This window comes from Hypoxylon fragiforme (genome assembly GCF_022984875.1).
Source record: "Hypoxylon fragiforme strain CBS 206.31 chromosome Unknown GGS25scaffold_2, whole genome shotgun sequence".
NCBI classification, from domain to species: Eukaryota; Fungi; Ascomycota; class Sordariomycetes; order Xylariales; family Hypoxylaceae; genus Hypoxylon; species Hypoxylon fragiforme.
In genome coordinates, this window is record NW_026054757.1 from 3,364,504 (window position 1) to 3,389,739 (window position 25,236).

General features: G+C 47.9%; 7 protein-coding genes across 7 annotated transcripts; 5 read left to right on the forward strand and 2 right to left on the reverse strand.

Moving 5' to 3' along the window:
* Positions 1 to 1,012: 1,012 nt before the first annotated feature.
* On the forward strand, positions 1,013 to 9,884 carry GGS25DRAFT_477759 (uncharacterized protein). The gene is made up of 9 exons (XM_049259866.1): positions 1,013 to 2,042; positions 2,094 to 2,256; positions 2,319 to 5,007; positions 5,060 to 5,423; positions 5,478 to 6,875; positions 6,929 to 6,980; positions 7,034 to 9,168; positions 9,230 to 9,286; positions 9,341 to 9,884. Exons 1-9 carry the CDS (start codon positions 1,385 to 1,387, stop codon positions 9,424 to 9,426), a joined length of 7,602 nt encoding a protein of 2,533 aa, XP_049120477.1. The 5' UTR covers positions 1,013 to 1,384; the 3' UTR covers positions 9,427 to 9,884.
* A 1,893-nt stretch (positions 9,885 to 11,777) lies between these two features.
* On the forward strand, positions 11,778 to 13,436 carry GGS25DRAFT_518602 (uncharacterized protein; the record flags this gene model as incomplete). Its single annotated transcript, XM_049263566.1, has 1 exon — positions 11,778 to 13,436. One exon carries the CDS (start codon positions 11,778 to 11,780, stop codon positions 13,434 to 13,436), a length of 1,659 nt encoding a protein of 552 aa, XP_049120478.1.
* Positions 13,437 to 13,449: 13 nt separating this feature from the next.
* Positions 13,450 to 15,304, reverse strand: GGS25DRAFT_141504 (mitotic checkpoint regulator, MAD2B-interacting-domain-containing protein). Its single transcript, XM_049256315.1, has one exon. The coding sequence runs from the start codon at positions 15,133 to 15,135 to the stop codon at positions 13,921 to 13,923; it is 1,215 nt and encodes a 404-aa protein (XP_049120479.1). The 5' UTR covers positions 15,136 to 15,304; the 3' UTR covers positions 13,450 to 13,920.
* Positions 15,305 to 16,033, reverse strand: GGS25DRAFT_141456 (uncharacterized protein). Its single transcript, XM_049256314.1, has one exon. It carries the CDS (start codon positions 15,867 to 15,869, stop codon positions 15,474 to 15,476), a length of 396 nt encoding a protein of 131 aa, XP_049120480.1. The 5' UTR covers positions 15,870 to 16,033; the 3' UTR covers positions 15,305 to 15,473.
* Positions 16,034 to 16,707: 674 nt separating this feature from the next.
* Positions 16,708 to 18,187, forward strand: GGS25DRAFT_518605 (sterigmatocystin 8-O-methyltransferase; the record flags this gene model as incomplete). Its single annotated transcript, XM_049263567.1, has 5 exons — positions 16,708 to 16,761; positions 16,883 to 17,012; positions 17,091 to 17,354; positions 17,510 to 17,559; positions 17,666 to 18,187. The coding sequence occupies 5 exons, from the start codon at positions 16,708 to 16,710 to the stop codon at positions 18,185 to 18,187; spliced, it is 1,020 nt and encodes a 339-aa protein (XP_049120481.1).
* A 507-nt stretch (positions 18,188 to 18,694) lies between these two features.
* GGS25DRAFT_477771 (acyl-CoA N-acyltransferase) lies at positions 18,695 to 19,865 on the forward strand. Its single transcript, XM_049259867.1, has 2 exons — positions 18,695 to 19,273; positions 19,343 to 19,865. Exons 1-2 carry the CDS (start codon positions 18,892 to 18,894, stop codon positions 19,729 to 19,731), a joined length of 771 nt encoding a protein of 256 aa, XP_049120482.1. The 5' UTR covers positions 18,695 to 18,891; the 3' UTR covers positions 19,732 to 19,865.
* Positions 19,866 to 20,030: 165 nt separating this feature from the next.
* On the forward strand, positions 20,031 to 23,530 carry GGS25DRAFT_477772 (SIN1-domain-containing protein). The gene is made up of 3 exons (XM_049259868.1): positions 20,031 to 20,355; positions 20,481 to 22,767; positions 22,832 to 23,530. The coding sequence occupies exons 1-3, from the start codon at positions 20,333 to 20,335 to the stop codon at positions 22,952 to 22,954; spliced, it is 2,433 nt and encodes an 810-aa protein (XP_049120483.1). The 5' UTR covers positions 20,031 to 20,332; the 3' UTR covers positions 22,955 to 23,530.
* Positions 23,531 to 25,236: the final 1,706 nt, after the last annotated feature.

The following is a 25,236-nucleotide window of genomic DNA, read 5'->3' on the forward strand; positions in this document are numbered from 1 at the left end:
AAGCAACTGAGCATATTCCGTACCCATACATACTTGACCCCATACCTCCCTCCCAGCTTAGGTAGGCATGTACATATTTCTTCGAGTGCAACAAGGAGCTTTCCATCCCAAAGGACGATCCTCGACTCACACAAGCCAGCCTTATTATTCCCCTACCTTACCTGTCTTGCCTATCTATTTACATCCATACTACCAGACATACTACACAATTGTCTACTTACCAGCCTACCCACTCAATTCAGTGTTACATCATATTCTTCATTGAACGTCCTGATTGCTCTATCAGGCATTAACATTGAATACTTTACTTATTGGCTACATATAGCTCTGCCTGTGTTGCACTTCAAGAGCATTTGATCATTCATCAAGCATCAACTATCTAACCTACTACAATAGTATGTAGGTATTGATTGTAAGGATTTATCATTGTTCAACCCATTCCCCATGCAATTCACTCAAGCTACATATCTAGGTACCGAGTTTCGCGACTGTCTTGTTATTGGGTGAGTACATTATTTTCCTTTTTCGTGTCTTCTTTTCTCATTTATTTTTATTTTTTATTTTTATATTCATGTGTCCCTCCTACCTATCTACCTACCTACTCAGATTGTCCTGTGGGATTGCGATGACCCAGTGGGACATTTCGAAGAAAGCAATATTTTAAAAAAAAAAAAAATATTGAAGATCAAATCAATGGACCCTAGTTGGCCCCTACCTCCTACCATTTACCTACCTACTTACCTACCCTAGGTACCTACCTACATACCCGGGATTAGTAGCAGTCCCCTAAAGGTTAGCTAAGCTAGGCCTCCTACATACGGCTACTACTACGCAGCTACGGTACCTAAGTTTAGGTAGCTGAAGCTCTTCCAAGGTTCCAAGGTTGTGTCTTTCACACCTGCGCACCTACATAGCAACTTGCCAGGGCTGCCTTCCTAACTTATTCTCCACAACGCCCCTCCCCCACCATTAGCCAGACCCAGAGAAAGCCCCCCGTCGACCACCAAAAAAGTAACTGGAGCTTCTCCAAACACTAAAGTCCATCATCACAATTCACACCAAGCTTGTACTATCTTTCCTCTACTCCTTAACAAGGGCATTTTCTTCTTAGAGAACTGCGAGAATTGTATTTTCCTTTCTTGTAACTTTCTTGATACCCCTGTACACCTTTTATTCACTTCTTTATTCTTCTTCTACTTTTCCTTACCATCTATTCTAATCCTTTCCTTCCATTGTTTTACCCCGCCTACTTTTTCATCAACCCACATGCTAATTCTGGAGTCTACCAACAGCCGCCGAGCCTTCTCGCGCGAACGCCTCAAGCTTTGTCTGGAGCTCCACGATTATCCCCCTTTCCGACCGTGTCAGCTAGTTCCAGGTACAGATGGATCAAGATACGAGATCATCCGAGCCGCGAGAACGTGCAATCTCCTCTGAGCCTTGCTCAACTCGTCCCAACCCTTTCGACGACAGTGATATCTCTGCCCGAAAACGTCGTAGGACCTCTCTTTCTGGCTCTAGAAGCGCGTCTGTTGATACTATTCTATCTCGGGACGATCTCGCGACCGCGTCCGACTCCAATATCATGAAGGTTGACACACCAGAGCCTCTGCCACCAAGCACACCACCTCGCGCAGAGCACACCACAGAGCCCACTACAGAACCTGTATCGAGCAGGGTCACTATTAACTTAAGGAACGTTGATAGCCTTGAAACTACTCCCCCCTCCCCACCTTCTCCCACACCTACACGCCTCAGAAAGGATATTATAAAGGTCAGCGTGGAAGAGCCAGAAGTAAACATGATGCAAGAAGCATTAGCTGAAGATACATCATCTTCTGCATCCGAAATCGATAGCCCCGAAGCACCTACAGTATCCTTTGACGACGATCTAATATTCTGTGGCGCGCAACCCAATGTGACGTTACTGGCAGATGGCAGAGCAGCGCAGTTCAGTACTGCCATGCTCGAGTTTCCCTACCACACTGATGGGGAGACATATCAAGAGACGGTCCATCGCCTTGCAGATTACTTTCGGCAACGTGCGTCGAAACCCCCCAACCCATCTCGTCACTCCGTTAACGATGCTGCAGAAGCTGTGCATGTCGATGAGGCCTTGCAGTCTTTACTTTCGTGGCTGAATAGGTACATAGATTGTGCCCATATTGAGTTGTACCCCATGGTTATGGAGGCATACCAGGAAAATAAACAGTTCTGGCAGGCTCTTCCTGACCTTTTTTACACCATAGCTCATAGGTATGTGGATCCTGCAGTTAGCTTTATTGGGACATTTAATTAATGAAGTTTCTTTTGTTTAGATATGGTCTATCAAAGTCAATCCAGACTCGAGAGATTGTCGGCCAGTTATTAGTGCAGATCGCAAGGCTATCCGCATTCCTGTTTGCAATTGACTGTCGAACACTCACGCAGGCCACAGGCCCAGAAGATGCCGAGTACGACTTGGTATCACCAAGTTTCCTTCGATTACTTGGATCCGTGAATATGAAAGATGACGACCAACTAGCTAACGGCTTTGTCTATCCGAATAACCTGGGATTATTGGATTCTCTCCATATATTCCAGGCAAGCAGTGCCGATTTACTCGGTCAATTGAACCGCTTCACTGAATCCATTACCGCCAATGTGCTCCAGTCCCCAAAGAAAGTAATGGACGGTCTTGTCGGAGTCTCTTGGCTCATGGACAGCCTCGTACGCGACAGTTATAAGAAGCACGTCTTTCCCGGAGATATCGAGCCAGAACTCCTTAACCGCTCGAGAAAGAATTTGGATTATGGTACAAGTTACTTTAGAATTGTTTCGGATGCTATTGATCTTGTGGTTGATAAGTCCATCAACAACCTAGGTTCCGAAACTGCCGCAACTCTCATCTCTACTCTGGCGAGCATTCTCAAATATAGTCTGCTGAGCGGGACTCCAGAAGCCCAAAACCTCATAGATCGTCATCGCCGTCAGCAACCTGATATCCTTGATTCATTCAGACCCGAAGCAATTTCCATAGAATGGCGAATGCGTGTATACTGTAAACTGGTAAGATCACGCCAGATGCAACTCAGAGTTACAGCAGCCGCAGCCTTGTGCGAAGATCTAGTTTGTCAGTGGCGAACATATATCGATCGCCATGAAAGCGGAGAAGACAACCCATACATAGTTTACCTGCGATACTTGTCTAATTATCTAGTCGATACTGAGATAGTTGACTATCTCCTTGGGCCAACATGCCATCCCGAGATTACTCAAGCAAGCTTTAATATCGTGGGATTCTTAGCCGTCACCAAGACTTACAAACCAGCGCAGACAGACCTCCTCTGGCAAACTTTGACCTCCACACAGGACCCTCGAATATCTGACGCTATAGTTCGTATGATGTCTAAAGTCGTCGGCTTACTGGATCTTGAAAGCTTGGGTTACATGTGTGAAAAGTACTCCGCCCTACCGATCGAATCTTTCTCTTCTTGCATGCGGGAATTTTTCGATCACGTTACTAAGCAAATGCTCGAGAAGATGTCGCCATACAATTGCATACCTCTTTCCCCTTACTCGATATGCGTTCGGCTAGTACAGGAGTCTTCCATCTATGGCCCACAGGGCTCTGTACTATATCCAGAGGTTTACCACTTTGCTATGTCAAAGTTTTCCTCTCTTTTGATGGGAGGACCGGACGACGAAGGGCGTCAGATCATGTGGATGAATTGTGTGCAAGATATTGCCGCCAGGTCACGATCAACGACTGGCAGTCTCCAAGTCCTTTATACGCTAATGAGCAATCCACAAGGCTTACTTATGTTGATATCTCAACACAACTTGACGCAGCTCCTCGTTGACGAACTCGAAACCACGATTGCTAATGCAAAGGCAGTTGGATTTACGCCCGTCTACGCCCACGCGATTGGTGTTGCTCGTCGAAAATTTTGGTCTACAATCATCGTAAACCATGGTTCCACTATTGACGCAGAGCTTGGTCAGCGTCTCTGGGATCTTCTGGTTGGAAATGGTGCTGCATGCCAAGATGATAGAAAAGTTGCTTGGGACGATTTGAACACGGCTCTGAAGAGGACAGGGCGAGGGGACAATCCGTTTCTCAAGGCTTGTTTGCGAGAATACTTGCCCAAATTACCACCTCCATGCTATTGTGGGGGCTCGCTCGCATTTGTCCGGGAGGTTATTATTCCCCTCGCAAACGACATTAATGGGATCAATCTAGATGACGACGTTGGCCTGAAATCGGTAGGGATAGAATTAATTTGGCAGATGATTCTCACAGCCCCGAGCCACACCATCGAAGAAGCGGCCATTTCAACGCTGGTTGACGACATATATGTCGATAGCAAGTCAATTATGTCTTATCCTCTCCATCGCGCACGGCGGGTCCATTTCGCTCTTGTCCAGCGGTGCCTTCAGCAACTCAAATCTGCCGCACAGAGTTTGACGTCTTTTGGGGAAAGTGCGCCAAGTGATGACAGCCAGTCATTGGATGCGGACAGCCAACGGGAACTCGAAGAGTTACAATTCACGAGATCTCTACAGGTATTGATAGCGCTTCTTAAGGCATTGCAGACAAGGGTGCATTTTGCGGCACCCGACTTGCGATCTCTGATGCTACAGGCCCCTAGCCCGGTTGACGGTGATCTTGCGGACCTGAAATATCAATCTTTTAATGGTGACGACCAGACAGATATAAGGCCGCTCAATATTGGACTCAAGAACACTGCCGCATCGCTTCTTGCTAGCTTGCGTGAAGCAACTGGCTTTGACAACTACCGACTGTACTATCGTGGGCAACCTCTAGCGCCGTCGGAAACTGATATCTGTAGGTCTATCGGAGATCTCGACATCAAGAATGGATTGATCCTTGTGAGAAGAGAATCTGGTATTGGGAATACTCCCAAGCGTATCAAGCCAGGCGCATCGCCACTCGATATCGAGATTTTGAGTCATTTTAAGGACCTTTGGGAGTACTTAAGCATGGAGGAGAAGTTGGCGCGGGAGGTAAGCTTTCCCTAATTTCATATATAGGATTATACTGACGACACGATTTTAGATCTACCAATTTCTAGTGTCACTCCCAGCGGACGATTCGATCTTGACGGCGTTTGAGGATCCCGCAACGTCGTACCGAGACTTTTTCCCGCTTGGCCAACCTTTCAAATCGCTATATGCCCTACATGCGCTCCGCGAATACCTTAGTACCCGACGACTAAAGAGCAGTGTGATGCAGGTGTCTTCGCTGGATCGTGAGGTTCAAGTGAAGACTACCAACGATCAACAAGAAGCTCTAGACAGGGCAATATCCTTGATCGTGGCAGCAATTTGTGACCCTGAAGTTGTCGAGCGAGGCTCGAGCGAAGCTCTGAAACTCAAACTTAGCCTTGAACTTGTGGACAACTTTCTTCAACTATTAAAAGGTAATTGGATTTGTGACTCCTTTGACTTGGTATTGGCTGACTAACTAGGTGAAGAAACTACAGATATGGAGGCTGTGATGCCACTCTTAAACCTGGACTTCCAGAGTCGACTATTTCTGATACTTACCGGCGCGGCAGCAGCTCAGACAGACCAACTCAGTATCGAACTAATTAATCGAGCCTTTGAGGCCTTGCTCGAGTCTTGTTCCAAGAGCAACACATTCTGGTTGGGAGTCAGGGGTCAAACAGGGGTACAGAAACTGGTTCAACGGCTCCTTCTCGACGACCAACGCCCCATAGTGAGGAAGAATATTGCTAGGCTAATCACCTTTAAGTGCCTTAGCGATAATGCTCAACCCGGTGCACGAGCATTGGACTTTGCCGAGTTGTTTTGGCCTATTGTATTCCATCTTATTCCTCGAGCTGTTTCGGAACCGAGCAAATGCGAAGAGACGTTTAACCTCTCCTTCCAGTTACTTCATAAACTAAGCAACGAGAATTCCGCCGCGGTCAACTTGCAAGCTTGCATCAGCCAATGTGGACAGCTTCTGCTGTCCTACACAACTACAGAGGACATCGCTCACCCGAGTAGGGATATTGTAGCACATGGGCTGATTACGATTCTGAGTATTGCAATTACGGATGCAAAGGCGAGAAACGAGCCAATTCAGATTCCTCCACATTTTGTGTCGAGATTGTTCTCACAGCATCTCTTCCCACCTGATAATGAGGATGAAGCGCTGGTGCCAAAAGTGATGCTCAACACCTCGTCACGAACTATGCTTTATGATATCATATTCACCCTGGTGAAAGACGATGCATCACTTTCCATCCCCCTGCTTAACAGTCTGGACATGCTCACAGAGCACCGTGCCACTTCTGGTACGGAAGTGTACAAGTATGACCTTCCACAAGCTTTCGAGAGATCAAACGCTATTAGATCATCTTGCGGATACGCCGGACTACGAAATCTGTCGAATACCTGCTACCTGAATTCTCTCTTCACACAGTTATTCATGAACGTTGGATTTCGCCGCTTCATGCTCGAGAGACCAGTACCAAACCGGAATGCTCATAAGTTGCTCCACGAGACTCAATTATTATTCGCATACCTACAAGATAGTCGAAGACGTTATGTGGAGCCGAGTGACTGTGTAAATCAAATAATGACCTATGAGGAAACGCCCATCGATATCCACAATCAGATGGATGTAGACGAGTTCTATAGCCTTCTTTTTGATAGGTGGGAGTCGCATCTACTCACGGAAGCCGATAAGAAGATTTTGAGGTCATTTTTCGGGGGCCAGTTGGTTCAACAAGTGAAGTCTAAGGAGTGCCCACACATCTCAGAGCGCATCGAACCCTTCTGCGCAATCCAATGCGACATCAAGGGCAAATCCAGCCTCGAGGAAAGCCTTCAAGCCTACGTGGATGGCGAGATTATGGAAGGAGGTAAGTTCATTCGTTTTGCTTCAACGCTTGCTGTTCTGACATTATCATCTTAGACAACAAATACAAGTGTTCGGATTGCGACCGGCATGTAGATGCGGTCAAAAGGTAAGTTGAATCTGGGTTGCGATCAATGCCCTTGATGCTAATTGTATAAACAGAGCATGTCTGAAAGACATTCCCGATAACCTCATCTTTCACCTCAAGAGGTTTGACTTCAACCTGAGGACTCTCACACGCAGCAAGATCAATGACTATTTTCCGTTCCCTACCAAACTTGACATGCAGCCGTATACCATCGAGCATCTAAGTGATCCTTCTCAGAACACGAAACCGGACATGTTCGAACTGGTTGGAATCCTCGTACATTCTGGTACGGCCGAGTCCGGCCACTACTATTCGTATGCTCGAGAACGACCTACGACGAGCGAAAGGCCGTCATGGATTGAGTTTAACGACGAGGTGGTCAGCGCGTGGGACTCCTCGCAAATGGAGAATGCTTGTTTCGGGGGATCGGATCTTCGACCCCAATTTGAAGCCGGTACCACGTATGAGAAGGTTTACAGTGCCTACATGCTATTCTACCAGCGATCTTCCTCGCTGCAGAAGGAGCAAGATATGCTGAAGGCCTCGGGCCAAACTGGTCCTTTACGAGTGGAACTTGACAGAAGCCTCGAATCAATAGTCAGGAAAGATAACTGGTCCATCGTTCAGCGTCATTGCCTCTATGATCCAGCGCACATGCCTTTTGTGTACGGAGTGCTCGTGCAAACGTGGGGTGCTAAGTGCTCCAAGGACCACATCAGAGAAGGCCTAGCAATGCAAATTGCACTTGGCCATTTGGACCAGATTGCATCTCGAGCTAAGGATCTTCCGGATTTTGACCAGCTCAAGACCCTCGTGGTGAAGGTCTGCCAACGATGTCCGTTATGTTGTTACTCGTTCTTTGACTACTTTGCACGTCACAAAGAAGCTCTGCGCATGCTCCTGCAGAGGAACTCGGACCTAGCAGTCCGCCACGATATAGGAAGACTTTTCATACACGCTATTTCTGTCATCAAAAAAAGCTTCCCAGGACAATATGGCCCGTATGACGATGACAGCAATACAATGACAGGCTCAGTAACAAGCTCGAAAGATCGGAGACCCCTTGTCATGAATTCAGTATTGGATCTATTTCTGCATCTTTGGGAAAACTTCCACACACGCCTCAATGCCTGGCCTGAATGCTTTGGAACCATGCTTGAATTCGCTCGGATGGGGCGTCATGAGGCTCTCATGTTCCTAGATAAGGACTTTCTGTACAAGCTTCTCATGGTAATCACGGTTGATCAATCCTTTGATTTGTCGACTCAATTTTCACGACTCCTTAGTTCAATATCAAGGCGTACGACAAGACCACCAAATTACGAGAGCATCATTGCCTTGATCGATGAAATCTTAGCCGTCATCGACCCAGTAATAGGCCAGGCTCACTTCCTTGAGAATGCATGCGGCCGATTGTCGATGGCGTTACAACAGGAGCCAGTTCCATTCACAGCCCAGGAAGTAAATCTAATTCACAAGGACTGGGGTAGGAATCAAGGAAACGTCTTTGCGGATAAGCTCATCATGCTCAACCAAAACCACATTGCCACCGATTCCATAATCCAGCGCCTTATTGCCTTCAGTCACATGTTAGACTATAAGATATATGTGACGCTACGGCTCGGAATCACTGGGGAGCTGACTTCTAATATTGTTTCGCCATATCTGCGTGCTGCAGTGACATATTGTCGCCACAGTATCAGTCCCGACAACGTCCACCGCCTAATCAACCATGTTAGTAATCAATGCAAGAGCCTGCAAAACGCGGAAGGAAGGTCCTTTTTCGAGTTCCAGAGAGACGTCTACGATGGAACACGGAACACGGGTGAGACGAGCTACAGTATTCAGCTGCAAAGTTTGGAGAATATCCCAAAATGGGCTCCAGGATTGTTAGGATACATTGACCATACGGTCAGTGATGATGTGGATAACTTCTTGCAAGGAAAGCTATTTAGGTATGGTCCTTCGCCAGCTCTCGGTGATAGTGTTGGTGACCTTGAACTATCGCACACGGTAAACTCAACAGCCAAGCGTCTCGCAGTCAGTTGTCTTGAATATCTACGGGATACATATGTTTCTCGTGGAGCGCAAGCAGCCCGATATACGGTCACTCCTTTGAACCGAGTCATAAAGAAATGTGAAGCATATTTCGGACTGGACGAGGAGATGGAAGATGATCTTGAAGGGCAATACTTGGAACTCTGCCAAGGTAGGGGAAACCTCTGACACGAGCCACGCTGTCAATATTTGACGAACTAATTATGCTCTAGCGGTCCTGGAACCGATGGATAGACTCACGGTCGACGAAATAGAAGAGGATGGTTCCGGTATGTGGAGCGACTCTACCACGGCCACCATGGACTATGACTGACGAGGTCAAGATTGGGAACAGTCAGTGGGCTCCTCGGAGCAAATGGACAGCTTTGCAGATGCCGGCATACAATTTGACCGTTCACGGTCCGGCTGAGTTGTACGAGGAGGCTTTGAAAGGTAGTGTGCAAAGGCCTACCCGCGGCTGCCCAACAGCATTGGGTTTGATGATGGGGATGAATCAAGATGACGATGGTATTAATCACGACTGATAGTGGTAGACTTTATGATAGGCCGGCCGGATAGACGGATAGGCAAACTAAGGGTCAATGCATAGTACTGGCGTGCTGGGCGTCTCAAGGAAGGGATGAATGATATTTGATAGTTGTTCCGCTGAACTGGAACTGGAATGAGTGGTCTAGTTTTACTAAACCAATCTATCTAATTGTACGAATAAAGTTTTATTCCACACAAGTTTTCGTAATGTTGGTTTCCTCTAGGTGCCCAGCAAAGGTGTAAAGATGGCGGGTAGAAGGAACTAATAAAACGACAGATCACCATTTGTTTCCTGTATAGATGAAGTCACAAAGAATGACATTTCCTACTTGATGGAATATTTGCAATTTTAGATGATGGAACAGCAAGGGGGAAAGAGGGGGGGGGGGGGGGGGGGGGGAGAGGAGAGGCCAAGACCTTGACGTTGAGCTTTGCCTTTGTATTGTACAACTAATAGGCGTCCGCTCTATTTTTGGTATGTACTATGTAACTACCGAGATAAGCCTAGCCTGGGCGTGAAAATGTGTAGCTATATTTGGATCATACCTAGTTACTTTTTTAGCCGCCGTGCTTAAACAGATGCGGGGGAGGATTCCCTGGTCTCTGACTGGCTGGCTTTGTTAAGTATTTTCCAAGGTTTTTTTTTTTCGTCAGGGTTCAGGAATTCGCGATTGGTTGAGATTTGATACGCCAATAACCAGGTATGGCCCGCCATCACATCTTTTTTGTGCATGCATGCATGGTAGGGGACATGGTTCGTTCGGGGGGGTTTTTAGCAAAGCTGCTAGGTACATAGGTTAGGTAGAAACTAACTAACAACTTGAATGATCGAGAGCTCCCTCTTCCTGGAAGTTGAACTCTTCAGCGGTAAATGGGGAACCTAAATGGGTTGGGAAGGAGATTATCAACTACCTACATAAGCTTTGCGCACGTACAAGGTAGTCAGTTATTACATACACCTGACTTGGGTCACTAACTAACTAACTACCCGGACCCTAGGGTAATGTAGTAACTAGCTGTGCGTGCATATGCACCTCGACGCACACACATATCGTACGTGTGTAAAAGCTGCAGGTGGCATATGCAGGCTAGGTCTTTCGTCTTTGTCTAATGGTCTAACGAACCACTCACAAATCACAAATTATTTCCCAGTTCTCCTGAAACAAATAAAAAAAAACGGTAGGTAGGTAGATTAGACGACAAGACTGCATGTGGTTACCGGCCTGTTAAGTGCTTGCGTGCGGTGGATAGATGGATGGATGAGGGGGGCGGGCCTGACTGACTGACGCTAAAGATTCTCTGGGAAATTCCGAATAAATATAGAATTTCTCGGTTTGGGGGGTAGGTAGTCAGGGCCTGGTAGGCAGTTTCTCTGAATGAGTGCACAACAAGAAAGAGAGAAAGAGACAGAGACATCTGACAGGGAAAGCGAGGGACGGAAATGTAACTAAACAGAACCCGCTTGCTTCCCTTGCGTCCCATCTCATGTTCTCCCTACCTATGTACGGGTAGGCAATTACCAAAAAAAGACCCCCCCCCCCCCCACGACCCAGTGTACTGTAAGAGCGTAAGCCATCGAATGGTTTTTGTTTCAATGTTTTCGTTTTTCGTTTGTTTCATCGTCCTCGAAGCGCTATGCTTTTTTTATCTTTCTATCTACTAGGTATAGGTATGTTAATTAATTCTACTACCTATGCAATGTTTTGGGGAAAGGAGGTAAAAAAGTAAAGAAGCTTGCTTCCTATGAGGAATCCTTGGCTTCAATTCCCAAGTACCCATACCCATACCCATATCCTTTCTTGGACCAGATTTTGGAGAAGACCCCTGCTTGAACGAACAACTTGTGATATCCATCTACACATGCACTAGGCCCCCCCTTCCCCCCTTCCCCCCATCCGCTCCCCTCACCTTCTCCCCCACCGCCTCTTCATTTATATCTAGACCACTGCCCCCCCTTATCCCCCAAGGCGTACAAACATTTTCTTATCACTTCGTTGCCGGACGGATGACGATATATCCGGTCTAGTGGGTTTCTGTTTTGTTTTTCTTTCTTCTCTTCCTTATCCCTATTCCATTCGTATTATACAACCGAGGAAACATTCATTATTAAACCTCTGTTGGCTTGAATCTTATTGCAGTGCGGGACACTTGTTTATTTTGATATTTTCCTGTTTGAACGTTTGGCCGTAAATACATTTGACTCTCCTTTGCATTGCATTGCACTCGGCCGTCATGTCGATTATCAAGCAGCGCATCTCGTCACCCCTGGAGGCGGGGACCTCGATCCTCGATGTCTCCAACCTGCCGTCTCACCTCACGGAGGCTTTGGAATACACGTCCAAAAGGCTCGCGAGGAAGGCCTTGCATATCACCTTGGTTGTCGTGAGGAGAGACTACCAACTCCCAAGCGTGGTGCCGCCGTGCCGGACACCACCAACCTCACCGCCGCTCTCGCCGCCTCCCACGCGTTTCACCTCCCCCGTAATTGGGCTGAAGCAGTTGGTACGAAGAGGCACAGGAAACAACAACAACATCGCCACACCTATCACATCGCCCACTTTCTCACCACCTCCAACGGAGGCCCTCCCTAGTCCTCGCCGCTGGGCCGTGCCACCTACACCCGGTAGTCCCCCGATCACCCCAAACACGCCATGCAGCTTTGTCACAGCCTCTTCTACGCCCCCGATGACACAGGGGCCCAACGAGTTCGGCATTCGGCTGGTACACACGGGTTTGCTTTCGCCCAAAGCTGAGAAGGTCCTACAGACGACGATCCTCAAGGCCGAGCGAAAGTTCCGCATCGGCACAGGCTGGCTGCTGCCGCCCACCACCACGGCGTCCTCGTGCGGGCTGAATCCAGACTTGGTGGTGCGGAGCATACTGCAGAACGAGGTGCTCTTCTCGTCCGAGGGCCTCACGTTGCTGGGACTCGACAGGCTGTACACCTTCAAAGCGGCGTTGTCCGCGTACGCTCGCTGTATGTACGGCGGGGGCACGTCGTCGCCATCACCCATGTCGCCGACGTTTAAACCCACAGACAGCGGCACACGGCTGGAAGACGCGGTGGACTCGCTGCGGCGCCTGGTTCTCGCTAATGGCGGACGACCAGTGTCAAGGTCAGATGTGTATCGGAGCTACGATTGGTTAGGGATCAACCCCCGCGCGCTCAGGGACGTTGAAAGCATGTACAGGCGCGCGTACGGTGGGCCCGAGCGGGCCGGCGCTTTCGAACTAACACGTGAAGAGCGGGACCGTGATCTTGATCGCGAACGCGAACGAGTACGTGAACGTCAACTGCAGGAGAGACCCGTAGTCAAGATTGGCGCGCCGCCCCCGCCCAAAACGCCGCCGCGAACGCAGACCACGCCCGTGCTGACGCTGAACACGCAGCTAGCCGCTGCTACGACGGCGAAGATCTTGAGGCCAAGGCCTAAACCCGTGCCGCGAGACTTACCGACGCAAGGGGTCGGGACGGCGGACGAGAAGGGGTTGGTAAAGGTGACGGATGTGGAAGTGGAACCTGGGGTTACGGAACTGGAGATTAAGGTCGATGGTGTGGTGACGAGAGATAAGCGCCATTGTGACGAAGGTGACGGTGACGGCGACGGCAACGGGTGTAAGGAAAGAAAGGGAGAAAGCAATAGCGGAGACACGGCGCGGCTGGCCCCGTGTGTACCTCTGTGGACAGGGGGGATCTCGATTGACGAGCTACTATCGCCATGCGACGACAGTAAAAGCATCGTCAGCACCATCCGGCAATCGCAAAGACTGGGCCCGACGACGCCCAACGGGTACGACGACATCTCGCCCATCACGCGGGGCGAGTGGGGGTTCTTGTTTAATGGGGACGGGTGGAAGGGAGGGAGGACGGCGGCGGTGGAAACGTGCTAGGTTAGATAGGTATGTAACATACGTGCCTCCTAACCTACACGATTGCTGTTCGTTCGTATGTAGGAATAGGAGGTGCTAGGTATATACAGTACTACGTAGTAGGCATTTGGTGTTTGATTTTGTTTCCCGTAGGATAATCATGAGGACGAGCGAGATACGAGTATGAATATAAACAATGAGAATGCAAATAAGAATGAATATAGATGAACGGGCATAATAGATTTAAAAATTCGGGATATCTCTTGTCCGCGAGAACCAAACCCGCGCATTCAATATGAAAATAAATGTCTTGATCAAAAACGCCAGGCCATGCATGCGGTAATCGTGATTATGGTTTACATTTTCCCTCCCTTTGTAAGCAAAGCTTGTTCTCCTAACTCATATTCTTCTTCTCCTTAGGTAGGTCGGCATAGCGCATACGTGAACTGGGACATAGGTATGATACGGTTCCCCACGGGGAGACAAGTAATAATGATAGTAAAAATTACCGCCATCCGTACCGTGAACCGGCCTCGTTCCGGTTGTTCTTCCCCTTGGCGAAGCTCTCCTCGAGGGCTTCGCGCTGAGTCTGGGCCTGGGTGACGAGCTGGCGCAGGTTGTGCTTGCCGCCGGTGGCGATGGAGCGCACGGGGTTATAGGCCTGCTGCTGGCCCGAGGCGCGCAGCTGCTCATTGTGCGCGTACTCGCGGTCCGTGTCAAACATGACGACCTTGCTAGAGGCCATGGACGCGTCGGGGGCCCCGCGGCGGCCGAAGAGCTCGCGTCGCGCTGTGGCGGATAGGTTCATCTCGGATGCGATGCTGTCGAGGGAGGGGTGGGTGGAGGATGTGGTGGCTGATGGAGGAGCGGCGGAAGAGGAAGAAGATGTTGCAAACTGCGCGTCGTAGGCTGCGAACTCGTCGGCGGGCGAGGTGTCTTGGGTGTCGAACATAGGTTCGTAGGCGCCGTTGCTGTTACCGGCGTTCTCTTCGACTTCTTCTGTTGCTTCGTCCGGTATGGAAAAGAGGGATATCTTTTGCTTTTTTGCGGGCGGCCCTGCTGCTACTTCTTGCTGCGGTGATGGCTCGCTCGTTTGAGGGGTTTCTTTCGTAGAAGCGGCGCTTCTTGACGTTGTGGCTATGAACTTGGTCGTATTTTTCTTGTTTGACTTCCTAGATACCGAAAGGGGCTTAAACATCAACGGTTTCCCTACCAGCTTGACTTCGTCTGCTGGCTTCTGCTCGGCGGGTATGGAGGGCTGTTTGGTGGGAACGTCTGCATCTCCGGTATTCGTCTCGTCGTAGTGTCCTCCATCGCTGTTCCCATCTACCTCCCTACTAAATCCTGGCGCAGAGCCCGTCTTTAGGTTGACTCCGGGTCTTGGTGGTGCTTTCCCACTACTACTCCCAACTGAAGGCTTTCCTGCATTTTTCGGGGGAGGGAGTAGGGAGTTGAAGCCGCTGAAGGCGCCGCCTCCTCCACCTATCTTGGCGCGTTTAGAGGGTAGCCCATCGCTTGCGCCATCTGTTGTTTCGCTCTCATTTTTGCCGGATGAGCTTTGGGAGAGGTTGATGAGAATCTTGCCCGGCTTCGATCGGTCGACAACTTTTCGGAAAGGCTTCTTGCCACTCGCTGTTGCGGTTACTGGCTTCGAGGACGGCGCGGGATTAGCAACGGCTTCAGAGTCAGATTCCGAATCTGAGTAGTCGACAAGACCCATTTTCAATAGGATGAAATCGGTGTGTAGTTTATGGGTTTCGTTTGGTGAATGTGGTTGTAAAAGATGAAGAAGATTGAAACTCGATCCCACAGTACCAGGTAAGTACCTATTAGTTAAGCTACTGCCACACAAAGATTGTGGCGTCACTAATACGGGGCGCCTATGTGGCGCCAGAAGTTCTGCAATTTCTTCTGGATAGTTCTAACTACAGTGCGCCACTAAATTATTCGTACTGTACGCATAGATGGTCACCAAATCAATTATTTTGAGCTGTGTCGTCGAAAAGAAAGCTCATCTCTCCGCTGCCGTCTGGACTAATAGGCTTAGGGTCTAATATCTCATTTAGAAAAGCCTGCCCTTGTCTGACTGAGTTCTTTGAGGCAGCGGAGGACTGTTCGGCGGGAGATGGTATCTTCCTTTTTGTCGGATTTTTCTTTCAACTGGTCAGCGATTTGTTGGGCAGACCACTTTTTACCTGTGCTATTGCGGGTGATAAGGTCGGCAACGTCGTTTGCTCTGGCGCGTACTTTAGACGGTCTACCGGATCGTTTTGCATCTTGAACGTAACTAAGAAGAACAGGACTGCCTTTCACGTAGCCGCGCTCCGTGGCCTTTTGCAGGAGACGAGAGAAGCCAGCTAGGGATATACCCGTAACCTCTTGGATGCGTTTACGCGTAGCACCTATTCCAAACAAGGTAAGGGCCTGGCAGCGTACGCCGTTGTCTATAGGCATTGTTGGGAATATCTTCCAATACCAAAAGTGAATAGTAAGTGATTAGGGTTAGGTAGGTTAAAGCTCAAATCGAACGTAGGCTGAAAATGTGGAATATGATAGTTAGGTATGTACCCCTTAAAGAGTGGCGCACTGTAAACCAACTCAAAGGAATTTGTAGAACCTTGAAACTTTTGGCCTCAGCCTTCGTAGGGAGTCATGCACTATAAAAAGTGGATACCGTAACAATCCATTGTCATTGTTTCTCTTTCTCCTTCCACATTTCACATTTCACATTCCCATGCCTCCCAATAACATCTGCATAGCACTTCCTTGTTATTAGTATCTCCAACAACAAGACATGGCTCGCCCTACAAAACCTTAAGCCCGAACAGACACAGCCTATATCAATCGCACAGGCAATTAGTATGTAGGTACAAATCAGCTGTAAATCACGTAACTAAAACTGCGTTTAGACCATTTCTACCCCTCGCGTGATAGAAGTCAGTGTCTTGGCTGGAAGGGGAGTGGGGTTCAAAACACCATTATCATAATGTATGTGCAAAAGAAAAGGTACTGGGTACCGGCCAAGAATCCTCTCAATGTCAGCTGCAATGCTGCATAGATTGATAAGATGATCTTATCTGATCGAACCCATGCCATACCTCCTTCGCCTTCAGGTACCGCCGACCGGAACTACGAGCTTGGCTGTTTGCTTAGCAGTCTTGGTATTCTTGGTATTCTTGGTATGCTTGGTATACTTCGCAAGTCCCTTATAGGGTATAACGCTCGTGATAATGCCTGCTAGCTTCCAGTGACTTTCTATACGCGTAAGAGTGTATGTAGATACTTGACGGATATGCGGTACCTAACTCAGGGGCCGAGCAAGAGTATCTTCAACTACGTCCATACTGTAAGTAGAGTAAGTTCTCTTTACATAGTAGGGATGTATCCACCCCCCTATAGTCCTCTGACGTTCCCAGGCCATGCCTGATGCTGCAGCCCTCAACGTATTGAACTTCTTCGACTTCTAGTCTACTGTATCCCTAGAAAGTCCAGCTTCGTATCCTAGCATTGCGAAACATGCTTCTCTTCCCGAGGATGTGGTTCGACGAGTCCTGCTATATGCGGTGACTCTTCGTATCTTCGGGGAGACTGAACCTGGTAAACCCTCGTCGCATATTCGACATAATTCTTGATCAGCCGCGCTAGCCCGCTCCTCGGGGCTGAGGCCTCTGATAGCCATGATCTTGGATGATGCTGAAGCACCGGTGATGGTTATGAACCAAACCCTACATAGATTCAGTCGAGGGAAACCTGCCTTGACCCAGGATATGAACGAGACAGCGTTCGCACTGCTGCACAGCGGTGGCCAGTTCGGAAAGCATGGGAATTCATGGGACTTGCTGGAGAATGACGGCGAGGGTGAGAAGCAAGGCTGGAGACTGAGTAACTTTGTTGATTTTATGCGCTATGTAAAGGAGATCTTCCATCTCGAAGGCATTGGTGAGTTCATTGCCCGCCTCCTTTTCGATACCCATTGTGTGGGGCAAATGGATATCTCCAACGCTTCTTCAGTGACAAAAATTACGAATTGATTTTCATAACTTAGATCGAATCTGCTCCGGAGCCATCCATTAGCACTCGCTAAGTATATATAGTGCTTGATGCCCAGGACTGGAAAGCTGTCGGTAAGGCAACAGTAGTCGATGTGAGTGCCGATATACCCCTACCCCTACCTAGCTAGGTACTTAAGGCATCGCCTATTACATTACCAGGTACATGATTGGGCATGCAGGACACTAACATGGAAGTAGGTTGGTGGATCTGCGGGTCACGATGCTATCATTCTAGCGCAAAACTTCTCCGAACTCGCCGTCACAGTCCAGGATCTGCCCAAAGTCAAGCCCGTATTCGAAGCCAATCTTCCCGAAGATGTCAGGGACAGGGTGTCGCTCGTAGAGCATGACTTCTTCCAGCCGCAGCCCGTACAGGCAGGCATCTATATATTCAAGATGATTCTCCATGACTGGCCAGATCGTGAGGCGGCTAGAATACTGCGGGCATTGATTCGGGCCCTTAAGCCAGGTGCCCGCGTCATTATCTTTGACTACATCGGTAATCAGGGAGGGACAGAAGGGCCAGCTCTGCCACGCTCAGTGCAGCAAATGGACACGGCCACAGATCTGATATTGGTGGCGATGTTCAACAGAAAGGAGCGTCTTGTTGAAGCTTGGGCAAAGGTGTTCCGTGACGCTGACGAGCGCTTCGAAGTGGCCAATGTTAAGGCCAACCCGCAAAGCTTCTTTGCTGTCATCGAAGCAGTTTGGCGCGGATAGATCTAGGTATCACGTTGCATCTTGCGGAGTTACCCCCCCTTTATTTGGCGGGAAATGCGAATGGCACCCGTGAGGTGATCCCCCGGTACCGATTACCCCGAATTCCAAATAGTACAGAGGCGTTCGGTCGCGCATGGACGTATGTTAGGATGGGCAAAGACATGTCTCAAAAGTAGATATTTATACTTCGCAGCACGGCATACGAAAGAAACATGGGGGGTTCGATGTTGGGTCGTCTGACGGGTCATTTTGTACTTACGGAGTAGCTCCCGAAGGAGCTAAGAAGCCAAGATTTTATCTACTTACCGGCGTTGCCGCATCATGATCCAAGGTCGCCAAGGTCACAAAAACGGATGCAGTTCACTAAAACTATTCGCGGACGCTAACACCTATGCCTAGTGTAGTAAGGCGGCGTACGTAGGGAGGGTTGGCAAGTTTCTTGTTGTGCTATCGCTGACATGGGTGCAAATGATGTGACAGAATGTAGAGAGTACCTACCCTACCTAGGCTGCAGTGCAGAATTTTTCTTGTTTTGAGGTATATATAATAGAGCTTGGAACCTGACGGAGAATCTGACAGAGTACCAGCCGCCATTGACACTTGTCAGATATATAGTCAAGTGTGCGAACTCGTACTTTTGGCCTTCATTGGAATCAACTTTGTTCCCAATATATAGTCGAAGCAAAAGACTCAAGTACACCAAAATGCCTTTAGTGGTACTTCCTGCCCGGGTACCTGACGTCGAGTCAGTGTACGATATGTATTTTGAGGCATTCAAAGATGAGCCCATCACCGAGTTTCTCTATCCAAGAGGTGTTGATCGAAAAGCGCACACAGAGGGGACGAAGCAATGGTGGTCACATGACACCATAGGGTACACAATCAAATGTTTGGATACAGACACGGGCAGTATCGTGGGGATGGCCACATGGGATTTATTTTTGTGGAATGGAAAGAACAATGGATGGGAACGACCAGAAGGCATCCCGTGGCTGGAAGGAAAGGAGAGGGAGAGATGCGATGGCGTCTTTAACAACATGTGGGATATGAGAGAAAAGCTGTTTGGCAATCGACATCCATATATCCGTGAGTGAACGCGAAACTATACCTACTAAGTACCTAATATTGCGAGACCTCTTCTAACACCATGAGAAGACCTCAATGTTATAGCTGTGCACCCAGATCAGCAACGACGGGGAATCGGACGTAAGCTCGTTCAGTGGGGTATCGACATCGCAGACCAACTCCAATTGCCGATATACACAGAATCATCCAAACCCGGCCTACGTTTATATGAGACAACGGGATTCGAAACGTTGACACATGTGAGCCTCGTTCACAAGGAAGAAATCACCGGTCAACCAGATGCCGAGGTCCCTCTGGTGGTAAAATTGCCTTCCATAGCGAAGGGATTGAGTTTCAAGGAATGGATAGATGCAGGATATCCAGCAGACTACCGCATTCATGCGAATGGAAATGGGAAAGTTGAAGAGAAAGTCAATGGTAATGTCAATGGCTTGCAACAGGGAGGAGTGGAGGTTTGACGGAGATGACATCGAATTCCATGGATGTAAAAGAAAAGAAGTTAAAGGAAAAGGGATGCGGTGACTGAAGATTGTAAAATAAATGTTAGGATACCTAGTGGTTAGACTCAAATTCAACTTAAATCTTAAATTTAGGTTCCTACTGTTAACCCTAACCCTGGTGAATATAATTGAACCTAGCAAATGGTACATAGTTACCTAAGCAGGGACAGGGATTCTCCGGATTTCTTTTTTTTTAAAGAGAGCACAAACCACATTGCGGTACCAGCACCTGTTATACTTCTAGTGGTAGGGTAGACAATAGTGAAGCCACCCCTGAACTTACTTCCAAGTTACCTAACCTAGTACTTAATACATCAACAACCAAATTCCCTCGACAGCTACATAATTTAACATCAATTACCTGTCCAGCACTGAGTGCCTCTTCTGTCGCAGTACCTACCCACCTACCTACCTACCTAGTAACAACGAGCACATGAGATCTTTACTATTTTAAATACATATCTAATAATCTTCAAAGTGGATAGTATGGTCGTTTTATGAGAATGACTATTATCAATACTTCCTTTTGGTTTATTAAGTTAGGCTGCTGTTGTCCAATATGTCGCTGATTCAAGTGGAGGAGTATGTAAATGAACCCCTCCTGATGCCATTCCCACTGCTACCTCTTCTAATCCCACTACACTACACTATACCATAATTATTAGGTGTTGGAAGTTGAAATGCTGACCTTCAATTCCCTTTCTCAGATTGGTCTCCTACCAATTACGTACTAGTTACCTTAATGAAGTGGCTGATGGTGTCGGCGAACGCCTGATCACTATCAACGACAGTTTCCTCAACACTGCTCCTTTTAAATCCGCTGGCTGGCGAACGAATCCTTCCCACATAAAACGAACCCACTCTCCCCCGATACCTACTGCCATCGCCTCTGAATACTTTCAGGCTGCCCCGAGATCCACTGGCCTGACCCTCGAAGATGAGGTCGAAGAAGGGGGTATGCTCACTGGTGGTGGTGCAGATACATTGGGACCCGGCGCTCTGAAGCGACGTAGAGAGAGGCGTCGAGAGCAGATGGAAGAGGAGGATAGCAGTGATTTGAGTGACGAGAGCGACGATGATACAGATCAGCGGGCCGCCCAGCAAATACGATTTGCGAAAATGCCCCTTAGGACCCGCGCAGGTTCCTCGCCTATCCAGTCGTCCAATCTACGCCAAGCCACCAATATGTCATCCCCACGAACTACCCCAGCGCCTCGACGAGGCTCACAGCCTACTCTAGAGACCGTGAAGGAACGACCGCGGCGAGACACTGTCACTAGTAGTGAGGTGTCCTCCGACAACGAGTTTGATGCTTCAGGTTTCCACAGGCAGAGGGAAGCCGCGAGGACTAGGGCTATGAGATCACACTCCAAAGCTTCCGCAGACGCAAATCACGGCATGAACCGCCGAGAAAGTGAGCTACTGGCTGAGGAGGATGAGAACTCTGATATGTCTGACACCTCATCTGCCTTTGTTGCAAGTGTTGATTCAACATCAATACTGGATACCGTCGAGAATCCAGCTGTTGGCACCTCTCCTGGCCAACAGGTCGTCGGTACGGTACCGAAACAATTGCTTCGACAGTCTACAGTCAGGAGGCCGCAGCCTTCACTACAGCCACAGATGCTTCAAGCCCTTCCACCTCCACGGCCCATGAGCACCATAAGACCCCTGAGCATGCTTCAGCCGCGCAGCTTACTTTCAGATGCCTTCAAGGCCAAAAAGACGAAACCTGCAATGCCATTCGACAAATTTGCATCTCTTTCAGGTCAGGGAGACCCTGATCCTCTCAGAATACGTATATATGCGCCATTCTCCGAGCACTCGGACACACCTTTTGAAGTTCTCATTCGACGTACCATCCAAGAGGCGGATGGAACGTTTAGACCGGTAACTGTAGCGGAGTTGATTGGGTTGAGTCTGTGGAGATACCATGCTGAAAAACTCCATCCTCCTGTGCCCACCGACAAACTGAATGTGAACTGGTGGACATTAAGAATGGTTGAAGAAGGCGGAGAGGTTGACGACGATTTCGAGCCATTGGATCGTAAGAAACCTGTGAACTCATTTACGACGGCCAATAATAGAGCAGCAAGATCACGCTCGGCTTCCAAAGCTTATGATGAATTCGCACTGGTGCAAGCTTCGGAGGCTGGTTTCGCTGACAACCAAATCCAAACACCCCAGTTCCAGCAGCAGGACGTGGCAGAGGAAGTTGGTGACGAGGAGACGACTCCAAAGAGTACCCCCCAACCTCAAGCTTCCCCGTCAACAACCTTACATCCGCGGACGAACCCTATCATCACCACAACTTACCGAGCAGATACGCCACTGGCTGATAAGCCACCACCTCAAGCATCCGCTCCAGCCACTGCCAGAGGACAGCACAAGCTCCTGCGCGTCCGCATTCTGTCAAATGATATAGCCCCTGGACAGATGGTTACCCTTGATGTAACGACAGATATGTACCTCGCCGAGGTTCTTGATCTAGTTTGTCGCAAGAGGCAACTTGATAAGAGCGCACATGTTTTGAAACTCCCCGATTCTGGCGCCGTAGTCTACGTAGACCGCACAGTATCGTCAATCGGCAATGTTACAGACTTGGAACTCCATCGTCGTCGGTTCGCGACAGATGGTCCTCTGACGATTACAGGTTCTCCTAGCAGCCCTTCCCCCAAGGCTCATATCTGGAACGAACAACCCCTAAAGGGGAAGAAGAAGATTCTTACGACACACCCTCTAGCTCAAGAAACCATGATGCAAGACGAAGCTGGCAGCGGCGATGTAAAATACAAAAAGTACACGGTCTGGCGCAAGCAGCCGATGAGGTTTGTTGGAATGAACGAGCGAATCCTTGTGATAGATGGCGAGTATGTGTATATTCAGCCATCCTCCGGGGGCAAGGCAACGCGCGAAGGTGGCAAGACTACGACTGTGCATTTCAGCAATGTCATCGGATGCAGCGTGTCACGCCGCCACCCAACCTATTTCAAGGTAAGTCAATATCAATCAAAAGTCCATCTACGCATACGTTAGAAACATTGACACTTGGAAATAGCTACTTGTGTATAAAGATACTGAGAGCAAGAGGTATGATTTCGAGGCTAAGAACACCCAGGAGGCATCAGAAATCGTGCGTGAACTCAAAAAGGGAATATCTCCATACAATAGGGACATCTGAAAGCCGGATTCAGGGGATGTTCCTCAAGACTTTGCTATCTAGGCCTGGATAGAATATTGATATAAACGTCGGTGAGTTTTCTGGGTGAAGGCTACACGTGCATACCTGGGACATGTTCGCCCCTTTTTAGTGGGACAAATGTATGTCCGATGGATAGCGCGATGTGCAGCGACACTATGTCGTCCCACTACATCTCTACCTACACAGCGTTCAAAATAACGATATATAGTCCTAGTGTTGAATAGTACAAGTGGCCCGTTATCGGGCCTCTCAGGCGAATTTTCAGAGAAGCAGTGACAACATACGTGGTTGTCATGGAAGTGAACTTGACTACACTGGGTACCTATGGTAGATGGGTTAGCAGCTACCTATGAAGTCCCCAGACGTGTGCCTGATGTATCCCTTTTACATACATGTATGTATTGCGGCTACTCGTTAGTAAATTATATGAAGATAACTGTTTGACCTATAATAAGGTTGGCCTATGTCAGGTATATATGTTCTTATTTATATTATATTGTAGTTCACAGATGTGTTCCGATCGTTGCATAGAACGAAAACACCAGCATATAGGAGTCTTCACATACTAATGTTACCTTATATGAATCCATCACCTGGCGGTATATATCCATTGCATTTGCATATACATGCATGTATACTAGGTACCTACATGTATGTAGTTGCCAGGAGATGTATACTAGGTATGAACATCAATATATATCCTTCCATTAACGTCTTGCCTGCCAATCGGGTACTACGTATATGCAGGTACCGGCTCTAGACGTGTTCACACCAATACATACATGTATATAGAAGTCAAACCGATCCCACACTAACATTATAAAAGGTCTACCTACAAATATGCGTACATCTAACATATTGAGGGTTGAAGTACTAGTTTTGAGGTGGGTATATGCAGCTACACGTATATGATGATGCATCGGCCCGGTTTGTATGTTTGTACCTCGAGATCGATCAGGTTATAGGGGAGATTGAGCTAGTCTACGAAACCGGTTGCAAGGTTTTTCTTACTTCAAGGTATGTACTACTAATAAGACATCCCGTTTGGACGATAAGGATGGTCAGGTGTCTACATACATGTAGATAGAAGATAGATGCTTTTACCTACATCGAAGGGGATACTACATATACATAGTAGGTAGTGAGTTGAATCACAAGTAGATAAGGACCCAAATATTGTCACAACATCTACAAATGTTACAGGTAAATAGCTTCCGTGGGTACGAGACGATGGTCTGGTAAAATCGTTACACGCCAGGAAGTCAAATTACACCAGCCGGTCAGTGTACATCCTGAGTTTAGCTATAAAGGATGGATCACAATGGGAATTTTATAACTTGAGGCGGGCAGCAAACATGTAAATTGGTTCGTGTAACTATTGGGTATTTGAGTACATTGTAAGGTGTATAGGTTCAATGTTCAATGTTGTCGTAGGGCGGGTGGCGGCAGCAGGTGTTGTTATACCAGTACCTAGGTACATATATGGGTTTATGCCTGAATAATAGGGGTAGAATACTACTAGGTAGAGTAGATGGTAATAAACCTGTCTAGTCCTAATTCGTCCATATCTCGAGGTCGATAGAAGGCATGTAGATCAGATCAGTAACTGATGTCGTTTACAGGTGATGGTTACTAGGTTACTACCGTGTAGGAAATTCTAGGGAATCTAGGTACCTGAGGCAAGAAAATGGCCTCAATTAATAAATTTCATTTTTTTCATTTTTTATTTTTTATTTTTTATTTCGTCCATTTCTGGTTTAGCTACTTTGGTTGTGGTGCTCCTTCCTGGATCAAGATCAAATCAGTCCGACGTCTAGGTGCAAGATATAAACGTACCATTGTTGAACCTTTCCTCCTTCCACTTCCCATTTTATTCCTTCTTCTTTCCTTCTTTTCCATTTCCGCACCGCAATACCCTTTGAACTTTTTACCTTCTCGTCTCCCACCTTCCTACATTAATACACTGGCCAACGTACTTGCCTGAGGCACACTCACCACCTAGCACCCACTTACTTACACACATCATCCCATTCTATTTAAATTCCTTTCTTTTTTCCTTTCTTCAATCTTCCCTTACACAACTACAACAACATTCTCCATTAATACTTCTACACCTTCGACAAGTATATTTTGTCGGTCAACAAGATCATTAGATCATTACTAGTTGTATCGTCAAAACATCTCACGAAAGAAAAACGACCAAGAATCGGAAAAAAAAACGAAACATCTTCCAATTGCATACTTTGAACACACCCTATCGA

Excerpts from the sequence above, each read along its gene's own strand:
- GGS25DRAFT_477771 (XM_049259867.1), top strand. The coding sequence starts at position 18,892 with ATGCCTTTAGTGGTACTTCCTGCCCGGGTACCTGACGTCGAGTCAGTG. Across the intron at positions 19,274-19,342 it reads CAATCGACATCCATATATCC|ACCTCAATGTTATAGCTGTG; the intron begins GTGAGTGAACGC and ends CACCATGAGAAG.
- GGS25DRAFT_141456 (XM_049256314.1), bottom strand. The coding sequence starts at position 15,869 with ATGCCTATAGACAACGGCGTACGCTGCCAGGCCCTTACCTTGTTTGGA.
- GGS25DRAFT_477772 (XM_049259868.1), top strand. The coding sequence starts at position 20,333 with ATGTCGCTGATTCAAGTGGAGGA. Across the intron at positions 20,356-20,480 it reads TCGCTGATTCAAGTGGAGGA|ATTGGTCTCCTACCAATTAC; the intron begins GTATGTAAATGA and ends TCCCTTTCTCAG. Across the intron at positions 22,768-22,831 it reads GCCACCCAACCTATTTCAAG|CTACTTGTGTATAAAGATAC; the intron begins GTAAGTCAATAT and ends ACTTGGAAATAG.
- GGS25DRAFT_477759 (XM_049259866.1), top strand. The coding sequence starts at position 1,385 with ATGGATCAAGATACGAGATCATCCGAGCCGCGAGAACGTGCAATCTCC. Across the intron at positions 9,169-9,229 it reads ATACTTGGAACTCTGCCAAG|CGGTCCTGGAACCGATGGAT; the intron begins GTAGGGGAAACC and ends ATTATGCTCTAG. Across the intron at positions 9,287-9,340 it reads AATAGAAGAGGATGGTTCCG|ATTGGGAACAGTCAGTGGGC; the intron begins GTATGTGGAGCG and ends GACGAGGTCAAG.
- GGS25DRAFT_141504 (XM_049256315.1), bottom strand. The coding sequence starts at position 15,135 with ATGGGTCTTGTCGACTACTCAGATTCGGAATCTGACTCTGAAGCCGTT.